Source organism: Dipodomys spectabilis, unplaced genomic scaffold (assembly GCF_019054845.1).
Source record: "Dipodomys spectabilis isolate Male_0828 unplaced genomic scaffold, ASM1905484v1 ptg000066l, whole genome shotgun sequence".
NCBI classification, from domain to species: Eukaryota; Metazoa; Chordata; class Mammalia; order Rodentia; family Heteromyidae; genus Dipodomys; species Dipodomys spectabilis.
In genome coordinates this window covers 12286927-12303423 of record NW_024870743.1, presented here as the reverse complement: position 1 = coordinate 12303423, position 16497 = coordinate 12286927, and the positions used below count along the sequence as shown (strand labels likewise).

Genomic DNA, 16497 nt, shown 5'->3' with positions numbered 1-16497 from the left:
TTTGTTTAAAAATAACTAGAAACTAATAATTTTAAAGGACTTTAAACACTTTACCTTTTTCCACCAAGTATAACTGACTTCAAAACAGTTTGTTCTTAAATTGTCCAGTATATCACCTCAGTGTGGGCACTTGGAGGTAGTTTGGGATTTTTTTTTGGCTTTGGTTTTGTTTTGTTCTGGTCCTGGAGCTTGGACTCAGGACCTGGGCTCTGGACCCAAGCTTCTGTGCTCAAGGCTAGTGCTCTGCCACTTGGACCACAGCTTCACTTCTGGCTTTTTGATGGTTAATTGGAGAGTCTCACAGACTTAACTGCCCAGGCTGGCTTCAAATTTCAAACCTCAGATCTCGGCCTCCTGAGTAGCTAAGTGAGCCACCAGTCAGTCCCTGGCTTTTGGTGTGACTGTTTACATAGCCTTTTACTTGTCACCAGTGTATTTTTCCATCTTGTATTTTCAAAAGAAAAGGAGTTTGCAGCAAGTAAAAAATTGTTTATAAGACTGGAATAATATTCAAAGGAAAATGGACTGCCGATCTTTCTTTAGTATGTTAGGTTGCAAAACTTCATATTGGTTAACTTGAAAGTACAAATAAATGATTATATTCTTTTTTTTTTTTTTCCAAACAGATCATTCAATGTCCCAGCCTATTATGGTACAGAGAAGATCCGGACAGGGTTTTCATGGAAACAGTGAAGTAAATGCAATTCTGTCTCCGCGATCAGAAAGTGGAGGCCTTGGTGTGAGCATGGTAGAATATGTACTAAGTTCTTCTCCTGCTGATAAATTGGATTCTCGATATAGAAAGGGAACTTTTGTAAGTATTTTAAATAAAAATTTGATATTTTTGTTTAATTTTTAAATCAGCTTTACTTCCCTCCTAGAGCTGAAGGAAATTTTGTGACTATTTGCATCTTGTTTTCCTTACTTGCTGAGCATGTGAAAGACATGAAATAATAGAACCATAGAAAGTAATTTTTATTCTTTTTTTTTCTAAAGGGATTTCCCTCCTTTATTAAGATCTCATTTTAGTTCATATCCATTTACACTCCTCAAAAGAAGTATGCCATTAAAAGAATGAATTTTTCCTTCTGCTTCCAATATCCATCCTAGGTGATCACAAAGTTAAAAGTAAAATCTTAGGGGGCTAGGAAGTTGGCTCAATGGTAGATTACTTGCCTTGCATGCATGGCCCTGGGTTTGATTCCTCAACACCACATAAGCAGAAAAAGCTGGAAGTGGCTCAAGTGGTAGGACCCTAGCCTTGAGCTGAAGAGCTGAGGGACAGTGTCCAGGCCTAGAGTTCAGGCCCCACGACCGACAAAAAAAAAAGTGTAAAAACTTAATATGTACAATATATTATCACATTTTCCAGTTGGATTTTTGTTCAGATTGTTCTTTTATAAGCTGAAATTCCTAATTAAATCCAGGACAAGCAAATAGTTTCTGGTGGCAGAAAACAAACTTCAACTCAACTATATAATTAACCATATTACCAAAATAAAATCAGATTAATTTTGAGATATTTCTTACAGAATTAAAATCACATGCTCTTAGTAGTTGATCTGGAAGTAATTCTGGGTTAAATATTTTAACCAAGTTTATAGTGCTACTGCTTTTCCAGCACCACTATAGTTAAGGTTGCTTTAGCTCTTCTGTTATAAGTCACTAGTTTATACTCATTTTTTGTTTGTAATTTACTAAAATTGCGCTCATTTTTTTGTGTTGGCTAAGAAATTAATACAAAATTTAATGTATTTATGGTACACATGCATTATAGTATAGTTTCAGGTTACTATACGGTACCTTTTCTATCAAGTATTTAGAATCAAACAGATTGTTTTTCCTCAGGGCACTAGAGATGCTGAAACAGATGGACCTGAGAAAGGAGATCAAAAGGGCAAGGCTTCTCCATTTGAGGAGGACCAAAACAGAGATCTTAAACAAGGAGATGATGATGATTCTAAAATAAATGGCAGAGGTTTGCCAAATGGAATGGATGCCGATTGCAAAGATTTTAAGTAAGATTTTAACTTTCTCAAGAAGAAAAGCATTATTATGACTAATTGATGTGATTGATTTAGACATTTTTTTCAATATTGGTTTACTTTATTTTTGTTCGACTTTTGTGTTAATCTGGACAAATATTTTTATAATGAAAATGATTATGAGCCATTAAACTAAAATAGTACATTTTGTTGGAATACTGTTAAAAGCTGCTATTTTCAGCTTGTATTATAGTCTAAATTTGAACTTTTCCTCTGTTAAAATTGAGTGAGTTAAAGGCTTAATCTTTGGTTGGGTTTTTTTTTCCCTCTGGTTAGGATTACGTTTGTGTACTTTTTAGTGGGATTTTTCTCTTCTAACCCTATACTTCCTCCTTTCTTTGTGACCACACGTAACTTTTCCCCCCCATTGGTTGTGGGGCTTGAACTTTGGCCCTGGGCACTGTCTCTGAGCTCTTCAGCTCAGGGCTATCTAGCACTTTGAACCATGGTGCCATTTCTGGTTTCTGTTGGCTAATTGGAGATAAGAGTCTCACAGACTTTCCTGCCAGGCTAGCTTAGAGCCCCAGTTCTCAGATCTTAGCCTTCTGAGCAGCTAGGATCATAGGCATGAGCCACTGGCGCCCAGCTCCCACTTAATTTTTAATTTTAGAAATGAGAAGATAAAACTAGAATCACTGATTCTTTTTTCTTGCAATATATGTTTGTGTTAATTTGTAATATAGTTCTTCAAATAGCAAATAATCTAACCTTTAGTCTTGGATTAGGCAGTGACTATTCATGTATGTATCAGGGAATTTTTTTTTTTGTCAGTAGTGCGGCTTGAACTCAGTTTAGGTGCAGTCCCTGCATTCTTCAGCTCAAGGCAAGCGCTCTACCGGTTGAGCCATAGCACCACTTCCAGTTTTCTAGTGGTTTATTGAAGCTAAGAGTCTCACAGACCTTCCTGCCCAGGCTGGTGTTGAACCATGATCCTCAGATTTCAGCTTCCTAGGGTAGCTAGGATTATAGACGTGAGCCACTGGCACCCAGCTGTATCAGGAAATTTTTTATTCATACTGATTCCTGCACTTTACACTTATAATAGTTAGCTGCTTTGGAGCCTTTATCTGAAATGAGCGGTTTCTTTGAGATCTTGTGGACAGTGCAGCACACGGTGGGTTGTATATTATTAAATTTATTGCCTTTAATTACCAAAACAGAGTAACTAATGCCTTGAAAAAACAGTGCCATTTCCGTCTGTTCAGAGTGCAAAAAGGCATCCAAAACCAGTTAAACCTCTTTTGACAAGAAGTAAATTTAATGATACTCAGTTTATTTTAGACTTTTCCTAGGTGTTTTTCTGCTTTTAGTAATCTAAGTTTGAGTAAAGGGCATGCATTTAAAACTCAGTTGATTGTAAACCTTTCATATTGTATATTTATAATTGAAGTGTTAATATACCATTAACTATAGCAAGGAATTAGCACCACTGATAACATTGTGTATTTATGTGTCCTATTCTGATAGATTGAGTTACTTTGTATGAAAAGTTAATATGAACTTCATTCTAATTATAATCCTTTAAGTTTTGGATATGTATTTGAAATTATTAAACATAACTTACTACTTGACTGTAAAAATATTTCAGAATAACAACTGACCACATTCTCAGCATATCATCAATATGTATGTTAACTGATACACTCAATATAGATAACTGAAGTACTGAAAGAATTATAAACAAGGCCTTCTTTGTATGTTGGCAGTGAGTCAGTGATTGACTATTAAGTAAAATGTGTGAATTAAAAATGCTTTTCAAGCTGTTTTTTTTTTTAATCCCCACATGTAGCCCCTGAAGTTAACTGTCATTAACTTGATGTGGTATAATTGTGCTTGAATATATTTTGAATGCGTGGTTCCTCCAAGCAATAAACTGTTTTTTTGTAAGGAAAAGATTCCTTTATAGGACGTTTTTAAATAAAGCCCATACAGGAAAGTCTGTGATCTCTTACCTCCGATTAACCACCAGAAAACTGGAAGTGAAGCTGTATGTAGCTCAAAGTGGTAGAGTGCTAGTTTTGAGCAAAAGAGCTTAGGGACAGCACCTACGTCTTGAGTACAAACCCAAAATTGATTTGGGGGGGTGGGGGAAGAATTACAGTGTACAAATAAGGTAAAAATGAAGTTTAAATCATGATATTTAGTGGGGAAAAGCCAGTATTTAAAATTTAATCCAGTGTTACTGAATTTTGGTGGAGGAAACTAAGGAAGCCATAATATGATTTAAGTGTAGAATTCTTTTTTTGGGGGGGGGGGGGGCGGAGTCCAGTTGTGGGGCCTGAACTCTGGGCCTGGGCGCTGTCCCTCAGCTCTTCAGCTCAAGGCCAGCGCTCTACCACTTGAGCCACAGCGCCACTTCACTTCCGGCTTTTTTCTTTTTTTTTATGTGATGTTGAGGAATTGATCCCAGGGCCTCATGCATGCAAGGCAAGCGCTCTACCACTGAGCCACCTTCCCAGCCCAAGTGTAGAATTCTTTTAAAGTATGTCATACATTTATATTTCTGATGACTTAAACTAGAACTTACCATGATAAATAACATCCTTGGAGAGTATCGTAGAGGGCTTTTACAAAGTTTCTTGTTCTTACTTAGTAAGAAAACTTGGCCTGAAGATAAAATGATTTATTTTATTTTAGTGCTCTTTTCTGTTTTATCCATCTTGTACTTCTTTCTGTCACGAAAACCAAGATGATCTATGGCCAGTTGTTCTGTATATATTTTTAGGGAAGATGTGTGACAGTAAATATTCTCATGAGTAGTCAATACAGCAAATACATCACTATGGTGTATGAGACTGGATTTTAAGCATTCCCAAATTTGCTATTTAATAGTCTGCTTTTCATACTTTGTCTAGGTTTTGAGACAAAGGTTTCAGGTAGTATAAGACTAAGTTGTAAGTTGTAATAATGACCAATTTTTTCTTATCTATAAAATTGAATTATATCATTATGCTATTAACATTGAAAGTGATTATTATTAATTCTAAAAAAAAATAGTAACACCTGACTAGGGTAGATAATGCACACCAGTTCTAGGTCTTAAATTCAAGAGCTTGGGCATTAACACTTAGCTTTTTTGCTCAAGGCTAGTGCTCTACCACTTGGGTCACAGCTTTTAAGTAGTTAATTGGAGACAAGAGTTTCAGACTTTCCTGCCCAGGCTGGCTGACTATCTAAATAACTAGGACTATAGGCATGCGCATCTAGGATACTATGCTGACTTTTAAGAACTAGTTACAGCTGGGAGCTGATGGCTTATGCCTGTAATCCTAGCTACTCTGGAAGCTGAGATTTGAGGATTATGGTTCAAAGCCAGCCCAGGCAGGAAAGTCTATGAGCCTCTTAGCTCCAGTTAACCACCAGAAAACTGGAAGTGGAGCTGTGGGTCAAAGTGGTAGAGTGCTAGCCTTGAACAAAAAAGCTCAAGGCCATCACCCTGGCCCTGAGTTCAAGCCCCAAGAATGACCAAAAAAAAAAAAAAATAATAGTGGTTATAGTAAATAGGGGGAAAAAAACTGGTAAAGTGAAATTGTTAGTTATGGAGGGACCCGTTTGTTCACACCTGTACTCCTAGCTACTCAGGAGGCTGAGATGTGAGGATTGGGGTTCAAAGCCAGCCCAGGCAGGAAAGTCCATGAGACACTCATCTCCAATTAACCAACAGAAAACTGGAAGTGGCTCTGTGGCTCAAGTGGTAGAGTGCTAGCTTTGAGATGAAGAGCTGAGGGACAGTGCCTAGGCCCAGAGTTCAAGCCCCACGACCAACCAAAAAAAAAAAAATAGTAGTTAAAAAACTGGTAAAGTGAAATTGTTAGTGATCCAAAATTCTTTATTTGCTCTCAGTATTTTAGCATCACTTATTTTTCATGATTTTTATAACTACTCATTTTTTTTGACTTGCTAATCTTACTAATGATGCCTTTCTCTATTACTTAGTCGTACTCCTGGAAGTCGTCAAGCCTCTCCAACTGAAGTAGTTGAGCGCCTTGGCCCCAGTACTAATCCCCCAGAAGGATTGGGTCCCCTTCCTAATCCTACAGCTAATAAACCACTTGTTGAAGAATTTTCAAATACTGAAACTCAGAATCTTGATGCCATGGAACAAGTTGGTCTGGATCCCTTACAGTTTGACTATCCTGGTAATCAGGTGCCCATGGACTCTTCAGGATCTACTGTAGGCCTTTTTGACTACAATTCCCAACAGCAGGTAAAGAAAACTCCATTTGAAACAAACTCTGAAATGTAACTGTTAGTCTGAAGTACAATGAAGCAGTGACATGAATGATAGAGATTCTTGACCAGTTAATGTTGTATTGACTAAAATGTCCTTGTGTATAAAAAGTTCTTCAAATACATGTTTTAAATATTCTATTCACAACTCTAATTAAAAATGAAATGTTTTAACCCTAATTTTTGCCTTATGGTAGCTCTTCCAGAGGACTAATGCGCTAACAGTTCAGCAGTTAACTGCAGCTCAACAGCAGCAATATGCATTAGCAGCGGCCCAGCAGCCACATATAGGTGAGTCAAATTACCATTTTGACTAGATTGTTACAAAAATCTTATATTAAGGTGTTTGAAATTATTTTTAATTATTGATTTGGTGACATTCTCCTTCTACTTTTTGAGGCATCATATTGAGATGAACAGTAGTAAAATTTTATGTCAAGATTAAGGAAAATATTATTTTATCATTGGTTGAGTAAAAATATTACTTGATGAAAGTTGTCTACATCAAAGTTAAAATGTCAAGAGTCAAATGGCCTAGAAATTCAGATGGAGTTACATCTACCCAGTCAAGAGTATTTATTTTTAAAAACCATTTGCAAATAGGAATCCCAAAGAAATTTCTTTAAAATACTTTCTTCCATTAAATTATTTGATCTTAAGCTGGGCACTGGTGGCTCATGACTGTAATACAAGCTACTCAGGAGGCTGACATCTTAGAATCGTGGTTTGCACCAGCCCAGGCAGAAAAGTCAATGAGACATAAGTGAGACTCCAAAAGAGCGTTAGCCTTGAATAAAAGAGGTCAGGACAATACCCAGACCCTGAGTTCAAGCCCCACAACCAATCAAAAAACAAAAACAAAACTTCACTAATTTTCCCTAAGTAAATTTGTATTTTTAACCTGATCTTTTTTTCCAGAAGACAGCAGATTTTATAACTTCTTACCAAAAAAAAAAAAAAGCTACTGGCTGACTTCAAACTGATTCTCAGGTCTCAGCCTTCTGAGTAGCTAGGATTACAGGTGTGAGCTACCACACTTGGTGAAAATTAGTATCTTTATGCCATTAAGTGTTCTTATCTAGGACATAGTATTTTTTTTTCCTGGTCTTTGAACAAGGGTCACTGTCCCTGAGCTTTTTTGCTCAAGGCTGGCACTTCAATTTGAGCCACAGATCCATTTCCAGCTTTTTGGTGGTTAATTTGAGACAGACTTTCCTGCCTGGTCTGATTTTAAGTCATGATCCTCAGATCTTATTCTCCTGAGTAGCTAGTATAACAAAGCTTAAGCCACTGATGCCCACCTTGTCTATTTTTGTTCAAGAATACTTCCATTGTTCATGAGTGCTTTGAAAGTTTCATGTTAAAAATTTTTTATGTAAAAGTTTGCATATTTGTTTTTTGGCTTTTTAGTGGGGACAAAGGGAGGGGTGCAGAAAGAGGAAGAAAGGGTGAACAAATATAATCATGGTATTCAGTAAACACTGGTAACTAAAATTTTATTGTTAATAAGGTGTTGTACAGAGGGTTTCATAAGTCAGGTAATGATTACAATTTTTTAAATGCCACACCCACTTTTGCTTCCTAAACTTGTTCTTTTAATTGCTGATGTTTTATATATGGCTTGTTATTGGTATGTGTAAATAATATTTGTATTTGCCCTTCTTGTCAGGTTTGGCTTTATAAACACTTGTTAGTCAGGCATGGTGACTCAGTCTTAATCCTAGCTATTTGAGTGGTAGATATTTGGAAATGCAGTTCAAAGCCAGCCCAGGCATAAAAGATCATGAGATTCGTTCTCAACCAGTAGCTGGACAGTAGCTGTATCCCAATGACAAAGAGGAACACAATACCTGGCACTCATGGGTCATGTTTGTAATCCTAGCTACTCAGGAGACTGAAATCTGAGGTTCACATTTTGAATCTAGCCCTGGCCAAAAGTTCCTAAATGTCTATCCAATTAACCACTCAAAAACTAGAAGTGGATCTGTGGCTCAAATTTAGAGCACTAGCCCTAAGCAAAAGAGCTGAGTTCAGGGCCCTGAGTTCAAGCCTTACAACTACCAAAAAAAAAGCAAGAACACAAATTAGGGGATCATAGTCTGCCAGCCCAGGCATAAAGTGACAATACCTTGAAAATAACCAAAGCAACAAAGGACTGTCAGTGTGGCTTTAAGTGATAGAGTACCTGCCTGCTTAGGAAACATGGATCCAGAGGTCAAACTTACCGATACCCCCCCCCCCACTTTTTTAAATGGTATAGATTATATATTAACTTAAATGATCTATTGACTCTGAAAAACATATAAACAACACTAAACATATTTGAAAATCTGAATAAAATGGAAATATTTCTAAGAAAAGGTATATTTTCAAAGCTGACTCTATATTTTATTCTGTGTGGTACTGAGGAATCGAACCCAGGGCTTCATCCATGCTAGGCAAGCACTCTACCACTAAGCCACATTCCCAGCCCCAGCCCCCATATTTTAATGTTTCACAATTGCCAGTCTTAGGGCTTGAACTCAAGCCTGAGTGCTATCCTTATTCCCATATTCTTTCTCTGTCATCTTTCAAACTTGATGGTTTTAACTTTAAATGCGTCCTTATTTTTATTTTTTTGTTGTGAGGCTTGAATTCAGGGCCTGAGCCTTTCCCTGAGCCTCTTTGTGCTCACCACTTGAGCCACAGTATCACTTCTGGTTTTTGAGTAGTTAATTGGAGATAAGAGTCTTACAAGGACTTTTCTGCTTGGACTGTCTTTGAATGGCAGTCCTCAGATCTCAGCCTCCTATGTGGCTAGGATTATAGGTGTGAGCCTGTAAGCCAGGCAGTGCCCTGTTATCCTTATTTATTATTTCCTTACTGTTCACTTGTCATACTGTGCAAAGAGGACAATTCTGACAACACATTTTGAGTAATAGTATGTTACATATCCTTGAAAATGGGAATTTCCTAAAAGAGAATAATAAAGATTGAATGAAAACCACTACTGAAAAATAGCTCTAAACACTTATTTTGTGCCTCTTATGTACTAATATTATATAGCCATTTCATATTCAATATCACATTTAATTCTTATAGACAGCTGGTGAAATATTATTATAAAGATCAGGTACAGAGGGATTATATAAGTCAGGTAATGAGTATATTTCTTTTTTGGACAGTGGATAAATTCTTTTTTGTGTGTCAGTTGTAAGGCTTGAATTCTGGGCCTAGGTGCTGTCCTCCAGCTCTTCAGCTGTAGACCAGTGCTTTTACCACCTGAGCCTCAGTCCTACTTCTGGCTTTTCTGCTTATGTGGTGTTGAGGAATCGAACCAAGGGCCTCATGCATGCAAGGAAAGCACTCTACCACTGAGCCACCTTCCCGGACCTGGTAAATTATTTCTTAAATGAAAAACTCTAGAGGTTGGAGGCATGACTCAGTTGGTAAAGCTCTAGCCAGTGAGTGAAAGCAGCAGGTACCAAGTTCAAGTCAGGTAGCTTTACTTATTTAGAATTACTCATAATGCTTTCCAACCCCAGAATAGGAACAGAAATGTTATTTAATGAAGAAAATAATACTTTACATTTATGCTCATCATTTCTCCCCTTTTAAATATAGCTGGTGTATTCTCAGCAGGCCTTGCTCCCGCTGCATTTGTGCCAAATCCATATATTATCAGTGCTGCTCCTCCAGGGACTGATCCGTATACTGCAGCAGGATTGGCTGCAGCAGCAACATTAGCAGGTAATTTATTTTTCATCCTTAGTTATTTTTTGTCTATTCTAGTAATTTAGAATTTTTAGGGAAAATTGAAATATTCTTCACAATTTTCAGACAGTTTTCAACAAGGGAAGGGCCAAAGCAATTTTTTGGTCTTACTTTTTACTGTCTATACTGGGATTTGTATTCCTCTGTGGTTGCTTACCATTTCCATTTTGGGGTTATAGAAATGTTAGGCTGTTGATTGCATCTCTCCATTTTAATAACCAATCCCAATTCAGCATCAATGCTAAGTAAAGTTACTTTCCATAAAATAAGCTAGAGGTAGATGGGTTGAATTCCCAAATCAAAGACATTGTAAAGGTCTGCAATTTTTTTTTTTTTTTTTTTTTGGTCCGGTCGTGGGGCCTGAACTCTGGGCCTGGGCGCTGTCCCTCAGCTCTTCAGCTCAAGGCTAGTGCACTATCACTTGAGCCATAGCACCACTTCTGGCTTTTTTTTTTCCCTGCTTATATGGTGCTGAGGAATCGAACCCAGGGCCTCATGCATGCAAGTCAAGCGTTCTACCACTGAGCCACCTTCCTAGCCCTGCAAAATTTTTTAGATAAAACCTATCCGTGTTTTTTCAGCAATGTTAAAATGTTCAAGCGAGGATACAAGCAGGCTACAGTTGGAGGAAAAAAAATTACTGAAAATAGTCAGAACCCAGGACTACCACTCAAAATCTGAAATGAAACCCAAAACTTCCTTTATTGTTTTATGTAAGTAAGGGAAAGTTGTGTGCTAGTCAGGCATAGTTTTACTGAGTAAACCAATTTGCTGTTCTTACATTAAGTTGTTGGAAACTTTTTTTTTAGGTTGAATTGACTAGAGAAAAATGAGTCAGGCATGATTTATGTTGGTTATAAAGGTTTTAAAATGGGTCCCTTTCAGTCTTAGAAGTATGTTCACTGAAGTATTGGTGGGCTAACTTAGAAATCTCAAGGTCATTGCCATTTTCTTTCTTTTTGGGGGGGGGGGCGATTTCTGAGGTATTTTTGACAATTACTACTAGTCTATTAGAAAATTAAGTTCACTTCTGGCCTATTAGAATTGTTAATCTTTTTCTTCAAACTCAAGATCTTATTTTAAGGCTTGTGTTTAGAGTGGATACCAGTGGGCCGGGGAGGGATAAAAAAGAGGGTAAATAGGATGAATATGATTAATGTAGTTTAATTTGTATGTATGAATAGAAAACAGTGAAGTCTGTTGAATTTTATTTTTTGTTGGTCATGGGACTTGAACTCTGGGCCTGGGCGAGCTCTTCAGCTCAAGGCTAGCGCTCTACCACTTAGGCCACAGCGCCACTTCTTGTTTTCTGGTGGTTAATTGGAGATAAGAATTTCAGGGACTTTCTTGCCCGGACTGGCTTTGAACCATGATCCTTACTCAGTAGCTAGATCTTCACTCAGGAGCTAGGATTACAGGTGTGAGCCACTGGCCTCCAGCCTGTTGAATTTTTTTTTTTTTAAGAAGAAGGGGGTAAGAGTGGAATGAATTTGATCAGGGTAGACCAATGTATGTATTATGAATATAACTTACAGTTAAACCCCCTTAGACAATGTATGTTAATATAATTAAAGCAAAAAATTATTGTAAGTAAGGAAAGTAGTTAATTTCAAATTCCTGTTTGAAAGCCAGTAGCCTAAAATCAAGCTGTGAAAACCATTAACTTTCAATGTAGAAATCTGCACCATATAATTCTATCATAATGTGGATATTAGTGTGTAAAACATTGGTATATTACACATACAGAGAACCATTTACACCTATGAGACTTAAAGCAGTAATTTGAAGAGAACAATAGTTTAGCTTGGAGATGAGCATAATGTGCATTGTGAATTTAGGCTTTCTTATAGCTCAATTTGAAAGTAAAGGCAAAATTAAGGTCTGGCATTGGTGGCTCACACCTGTAATCCTAGATCTGATGGTTGTAGTTCAAAGTGAGACTAGGCAGGAATGTCCACAAGACTCTTTCTCCAGTTAACCACCCAAAAAAAAGCCAAAAGTGGAGTTGTGGCTCAAGTGGTAGAGTGCTGTCCTTGAACACAAAAGCCTCAGGAACAGCATTTGGACCCTGATTTCAAGCCCCAGCACTGGCACCAAGGGAAAAAAAGGAATTTTCAGTAGTGGATTGTTTTGTCTTTTTATGCAGGTACTTAAAGGCACTACTGCTATTATTTGAGCCACACGTCCACTTCTGGCTTTTTGCTGATTGGAGATAAAGTCTCACAGACTTTTCTATCCGAGCTGGCTTCAAACTCCAGTCCTCAGATCTCAGTCTCTCTTATCTATCTATCTAGCTAGTATTACAGGCTTGAGCTACCAGTACCAGGTCTCTTTTCCAATCTTATAACAATCCTTATTAGAAGCTGTACTTCACTGTCTTCAGTAATTTTCCATTATGTTTATAAAGCTTTTCAGTTTAGTGATGGGGGGACTAGACTTTTTTTTTTCTTTTAAAACGAAGTGAAACTTTGATTTTTATTTTTAAAAATGACAAAAATTTCAGGATGCCAACCTGTGGCTCACGCCTGTAGTACTAGCTACTCAGGCTGAGATTTGAGAGTATTGCAGTTCAAAGTCAAGCCTGGGCAGGAAAGTCTGTGAGAAAACCAGAAGTGGAACTGTGATTCAAAGGTAGAGAGCTTAACCTTTAGAGAAAAAGCTCAGAGACAGCATGCAGGCCCTGTTTTCAAGCCCCACAAACAATCCTCCCCTCCCCGACAAAAAAAAGTACACAAAATTAAAATGTCATAGAGTTTGATATGATTTTAGGAAGTTTAATCAGTTAAGGATCATTACATTGCATTCATTACTTTGGTGGTAGCTTTAATGTAGATAATTCTATTTACTCTCCAGCAATCAAATATTACCTGACAAAGTAAAACAAGAGCAATTTGTTTTCCTACTTTGCTTTCTTCTGTGTTTGTGTTGTAATTATTGATCCACAGGTCTTATTTTTCTAACCATATAAACTGTTGTCTCATTTGCTTTTATATAATTTTTACTTTTTGCAAGAGTTGTGACCAATTGTGTTTGAAATGAACAATTGCCATTCAGATACTGTCTTAACAACCAAAGTACTAAAATGTTGCCTCATTTTATGTTACAGATGAGCAAAACCAGAGATAAAAATGAATTTTTCAGTAGTGAGAGTTCTCTTTCAAGAGAAGTGATAAATCAACCTTAAGAAATCTTACAGCTTTATAGTATCTAATCTGCTTTGACTATATTATCTATGTCTTATTTGACTCATAAATTGGCAGTCAGCACATGTTGAATAGATAAGAAGGTGCTCTGTCAGTTCATTGGAAATCTTGGATTATGCTTCACATCTGTCCATTAAAACCACCACCATCACTTCAAAACATTTTATCTTTAAATGATCCAAACCAAGTCAGGGATTGTGATCTCACCTGTAATCCTAGCATTTGTGAAGTGGAGGCAGGAGAATAGGGGCCAGCCAAGGTACATAGTGAAACCCTGTTGCCAAAACCCCAAAATCGATATCTGAATGGTACTGGTTTTGCAACAGAATCATAACTAGAAAAGGGACTGGGATATAACATAGTGGCAAAATGATTGTCTCTCAAGTGCAGTGTCCTAGGTTGAATACCCAGTACAAAAAAAACCCCAAAACTAGAAAGGATATAGCAAATATAAGTGAGTAGAAAATTATAAACAATGCTATGTTCTTCCCTTTCCCTCTCCGTCTGTCTGTCTGTCTGTCTCTGTCTCTCTCTGTCTCTCTCTGTCTCTCTCTGTCTCTGTCTCTCTCTCTGTCTCTCTCTCTCTCTCTCTCTCTCTCTCTCGGTCAGTTGTGGGTCTTTAATTCTAGGTCTGGGCACTATCCCTCATCTCTTCAGCTCAAGGCCAGTGCTCTACCACTATGCCACAGAGCCACTTCCAGTTTTCTGGTGGTTAATTGGAGATAAGAGTCTCACGGACTTTTCCTGCCTGGGCTGGCTTTGAACTTCGATCCTCAAACCTCAGCCTCCTGAGTAGCTAGGCTTATAGGCGTGAGCCACCAAAGCCAGGCTGTTTTCTCTTAAGTCTTATGTCAGTCTTCTTTTGTAATCTAATGGTAATTTGCCTCATGTATAAAAATCTAGTGACTTTTTTTTTTTTTTTGGTGGGAATTATGGGGTTTAGGTCCAGCAGTGGTTCCACCTCAGTATTATGGTGTTCCATGGGGGGTGTATCCAGCCAATTTATTTCAGCAACAAGCTGCAGCTGCGGCAAATAATACAGCCAATCAGCAAGCAGCATCTCAAGCTCAGCCTGGTCAGCAACAGGTAGGTCCTTTTCTACTAAATAGATGATGATTCTTCTCAATTCCTTGAGTCTTTTTTCTCCCCTAGTTTATATAGTATGACAACTGTTTATTGCATAGGATTATTTTTCTGTTCAATAAATGAATTTAAAGATTTGGTTGTATTCTGTTTCTGTTCTCATTAGTTTACTTTTTGAACTCTAGTTTTCTTTTTAATATTTTATCACTTAAAAGTTTATTATACTGTGAAGTTAGACATAGTATCATGTGCTTAGAATCCCCCTAGTAGAAGGCTAAGGTGGGAGGATTAGAAGTTCTAGGCCAGCCGGGACTACATAGTGAGATAGGGAGCGGAGACAGACAACCCTGGTTAGAGGAAGAGAAGAACAAGAAAAATGCTAATAGTTTCAATCAAAATGATTCCCCTTTGTTTTGTAAATATTAATATATTTCTGGCTTTTGAAAAGATGACTGCATATTTTCTATTTTAAAACAAGATAAAATGGAATATTATCTATTTGATAACTAGGGTTTGAACAGCAGCTGTGTGGTGAAAAGTATTAAGACTTCTCACTTGTTTGGATGTTTAATGTAACAAACATTAAAGGTATATGGGGAAAAAGCTTTTTACTCATTTTGTTAAAGTTTCTGAATTCTGAAAATTTGACCTGATTTGAAGTTTTTGCTCTGCATCATGATCTCATAATAGTCTAATTTCTTCACTTAATCTTCCTCTCAGTTTTCAGCCTTAGGAAATAAATTTTATTCTAAAATTTTTGTCTTTATCTAAGATTCTGTCATTCTGCCCACTATGTGAATCTTTTTGTTGTGCTGTTGCTGAGCTTTTTTGCTCCTGGCTAACATTCTTTAACACTTGAGCCACAGCCCCACTTCTGGCTTTTTTGGTAGTTTAGTGGAGATCAGAGTCTCAGGGACTTGACTGCCCCTGCTGGCTGGCTTCGAACCGTGATCCTCAGATTTCAACCTCCTGAGTACCTAGGATTACAGACATGAGCCACCAGTGCCTAACCCACTCTCAGATATCTTTAAGAAAAAGAAAATACTGCCTTTGTTCACAGTACGGAAATAAGATACAACTTTTAACCCAAGCTTTGTAGGACCTCTGTGTTGCTTTGTCAAGAGCCAGTGATGTTTTTGATGTTGAAGTTATTTTTAATCTGATGGTAATTGCATTACATGTAAGCATATATGCAAAGTCTGCTTTAATATATGCCCAGATATCTAAGATACATTTGTTATTTTATAATACTGTTTTTAAGAGTCATCTGTCCTTTATAGGTTCTTCGTGCTGGAGCAGGTCAGCGCCCTCTTACTCCCAATCAGGGTCAGCAAGGGCAGCAAGCAGAATCACTTGCAGCAGCTGCAGCTGCAAATCCAACTTTGGCTTTTGGTCAGGGTCTTGCTACAGGCATGCCAGGTACAAAATTGGTTAACTAGTTGGAGGGGTAATGTTGGATGGGGTTGAAGGCTTAAATGCATAAATTAGAAAATAAGATTTGGAAAGTAAATGAGGTAAAACATCTGAAAACTGAAAAAAGAATAAACCAAATAGTGTATAAAGGAGCATATAAAGGATCAAAAGAAAAGGGCAGGAGAGGGTTATAGCTCGGCGGAACCCTTGCCTAGCATGTGTGCAGCTCTAGATACATAACCAGTATCAGGAAAATAAGTCATCAGACGCTACTAAGACTCTGATGGTAATAAATTAAAAGATGTATACAGGATAAATGAATTGTGATTTCCATTTTTACTTTGTAGAAAATATTAGGTCCATTTTTACAAAATGTATACCAAAAATAGGAGATTCCATTAATATTCCTCTCCCCCACCTCCCATGGGGCCTGAACTCTGGGCCTGGGGACTGTTCTTCAGCTCAAGGCTAGTGCTCTACAGCTTGAGCCACAGCACCACTGCGAGCTTTTCTTGCTTATGTGGTGCTGAGGAATCAAACCCAGGGCCTTATGCATGCAAGGCAAGCACTACCACTGAGCCACCTTCCCAGCCCCATTAATTCTTTCTATCTCCCTCACAGCCCACATCTAATTTCAGCAAATACTAATGGCTCTCAAGATAGAACCATCTATTTTTTGTTTTTTTTTTTTAATACTGGGGATTGAATCTAGGGCCTTGAGTATGTTGGGCAAATACAATCTGAGCTATGCCCCTAGTAGAATTCATCTT

The 16497-nt window shown here is 37.6% G+C and overlaps 1 protein-coding gene across 14 annotated transcripts in view; it reads left to right on the top strand.

Moving 5' to 3' along the window:
* The window catches only part of Pum2 (pumilio RNA binding family member 2), a 94944-nt gene that overhangs the window by 36497 nt on the left and 41950 nt on the right, over positions 1–16497 (top strand). For 9 of the 14 annotated variants that reach the window (XM_042680810.1, XM_042680809.1, XM_042680818.1 and 6 more), the window contains 7 exons: positions 627–814; positions 1849–2018; positions 5982–6252; positions 6473–6566; positions 9879–10004; positions 14175–14317; positions 15595–15733. In XM_042680810.1, coding sequence (XP_042536744.1) covers positions 627–814; positions 1849–2018; positions 5982–6252; positions 6473–6566; positions 9879–10004; positions 14175–14317; positions 15595–15733 — 1131 coding nt within the window. The remainder of the gene's footprint in view (positions 1–626; positions 815–1848; positions 2019–5981; positions 6253–6472; positions 6567–9878; positions 10005–14174; positions 14318–15594; positions 15734–16497) is intronic. The other 5 variants (XM_042680822.1, XM_042680815.1, XM_042680820.1 and 2 more) reach the window with 3 other exon arrangements.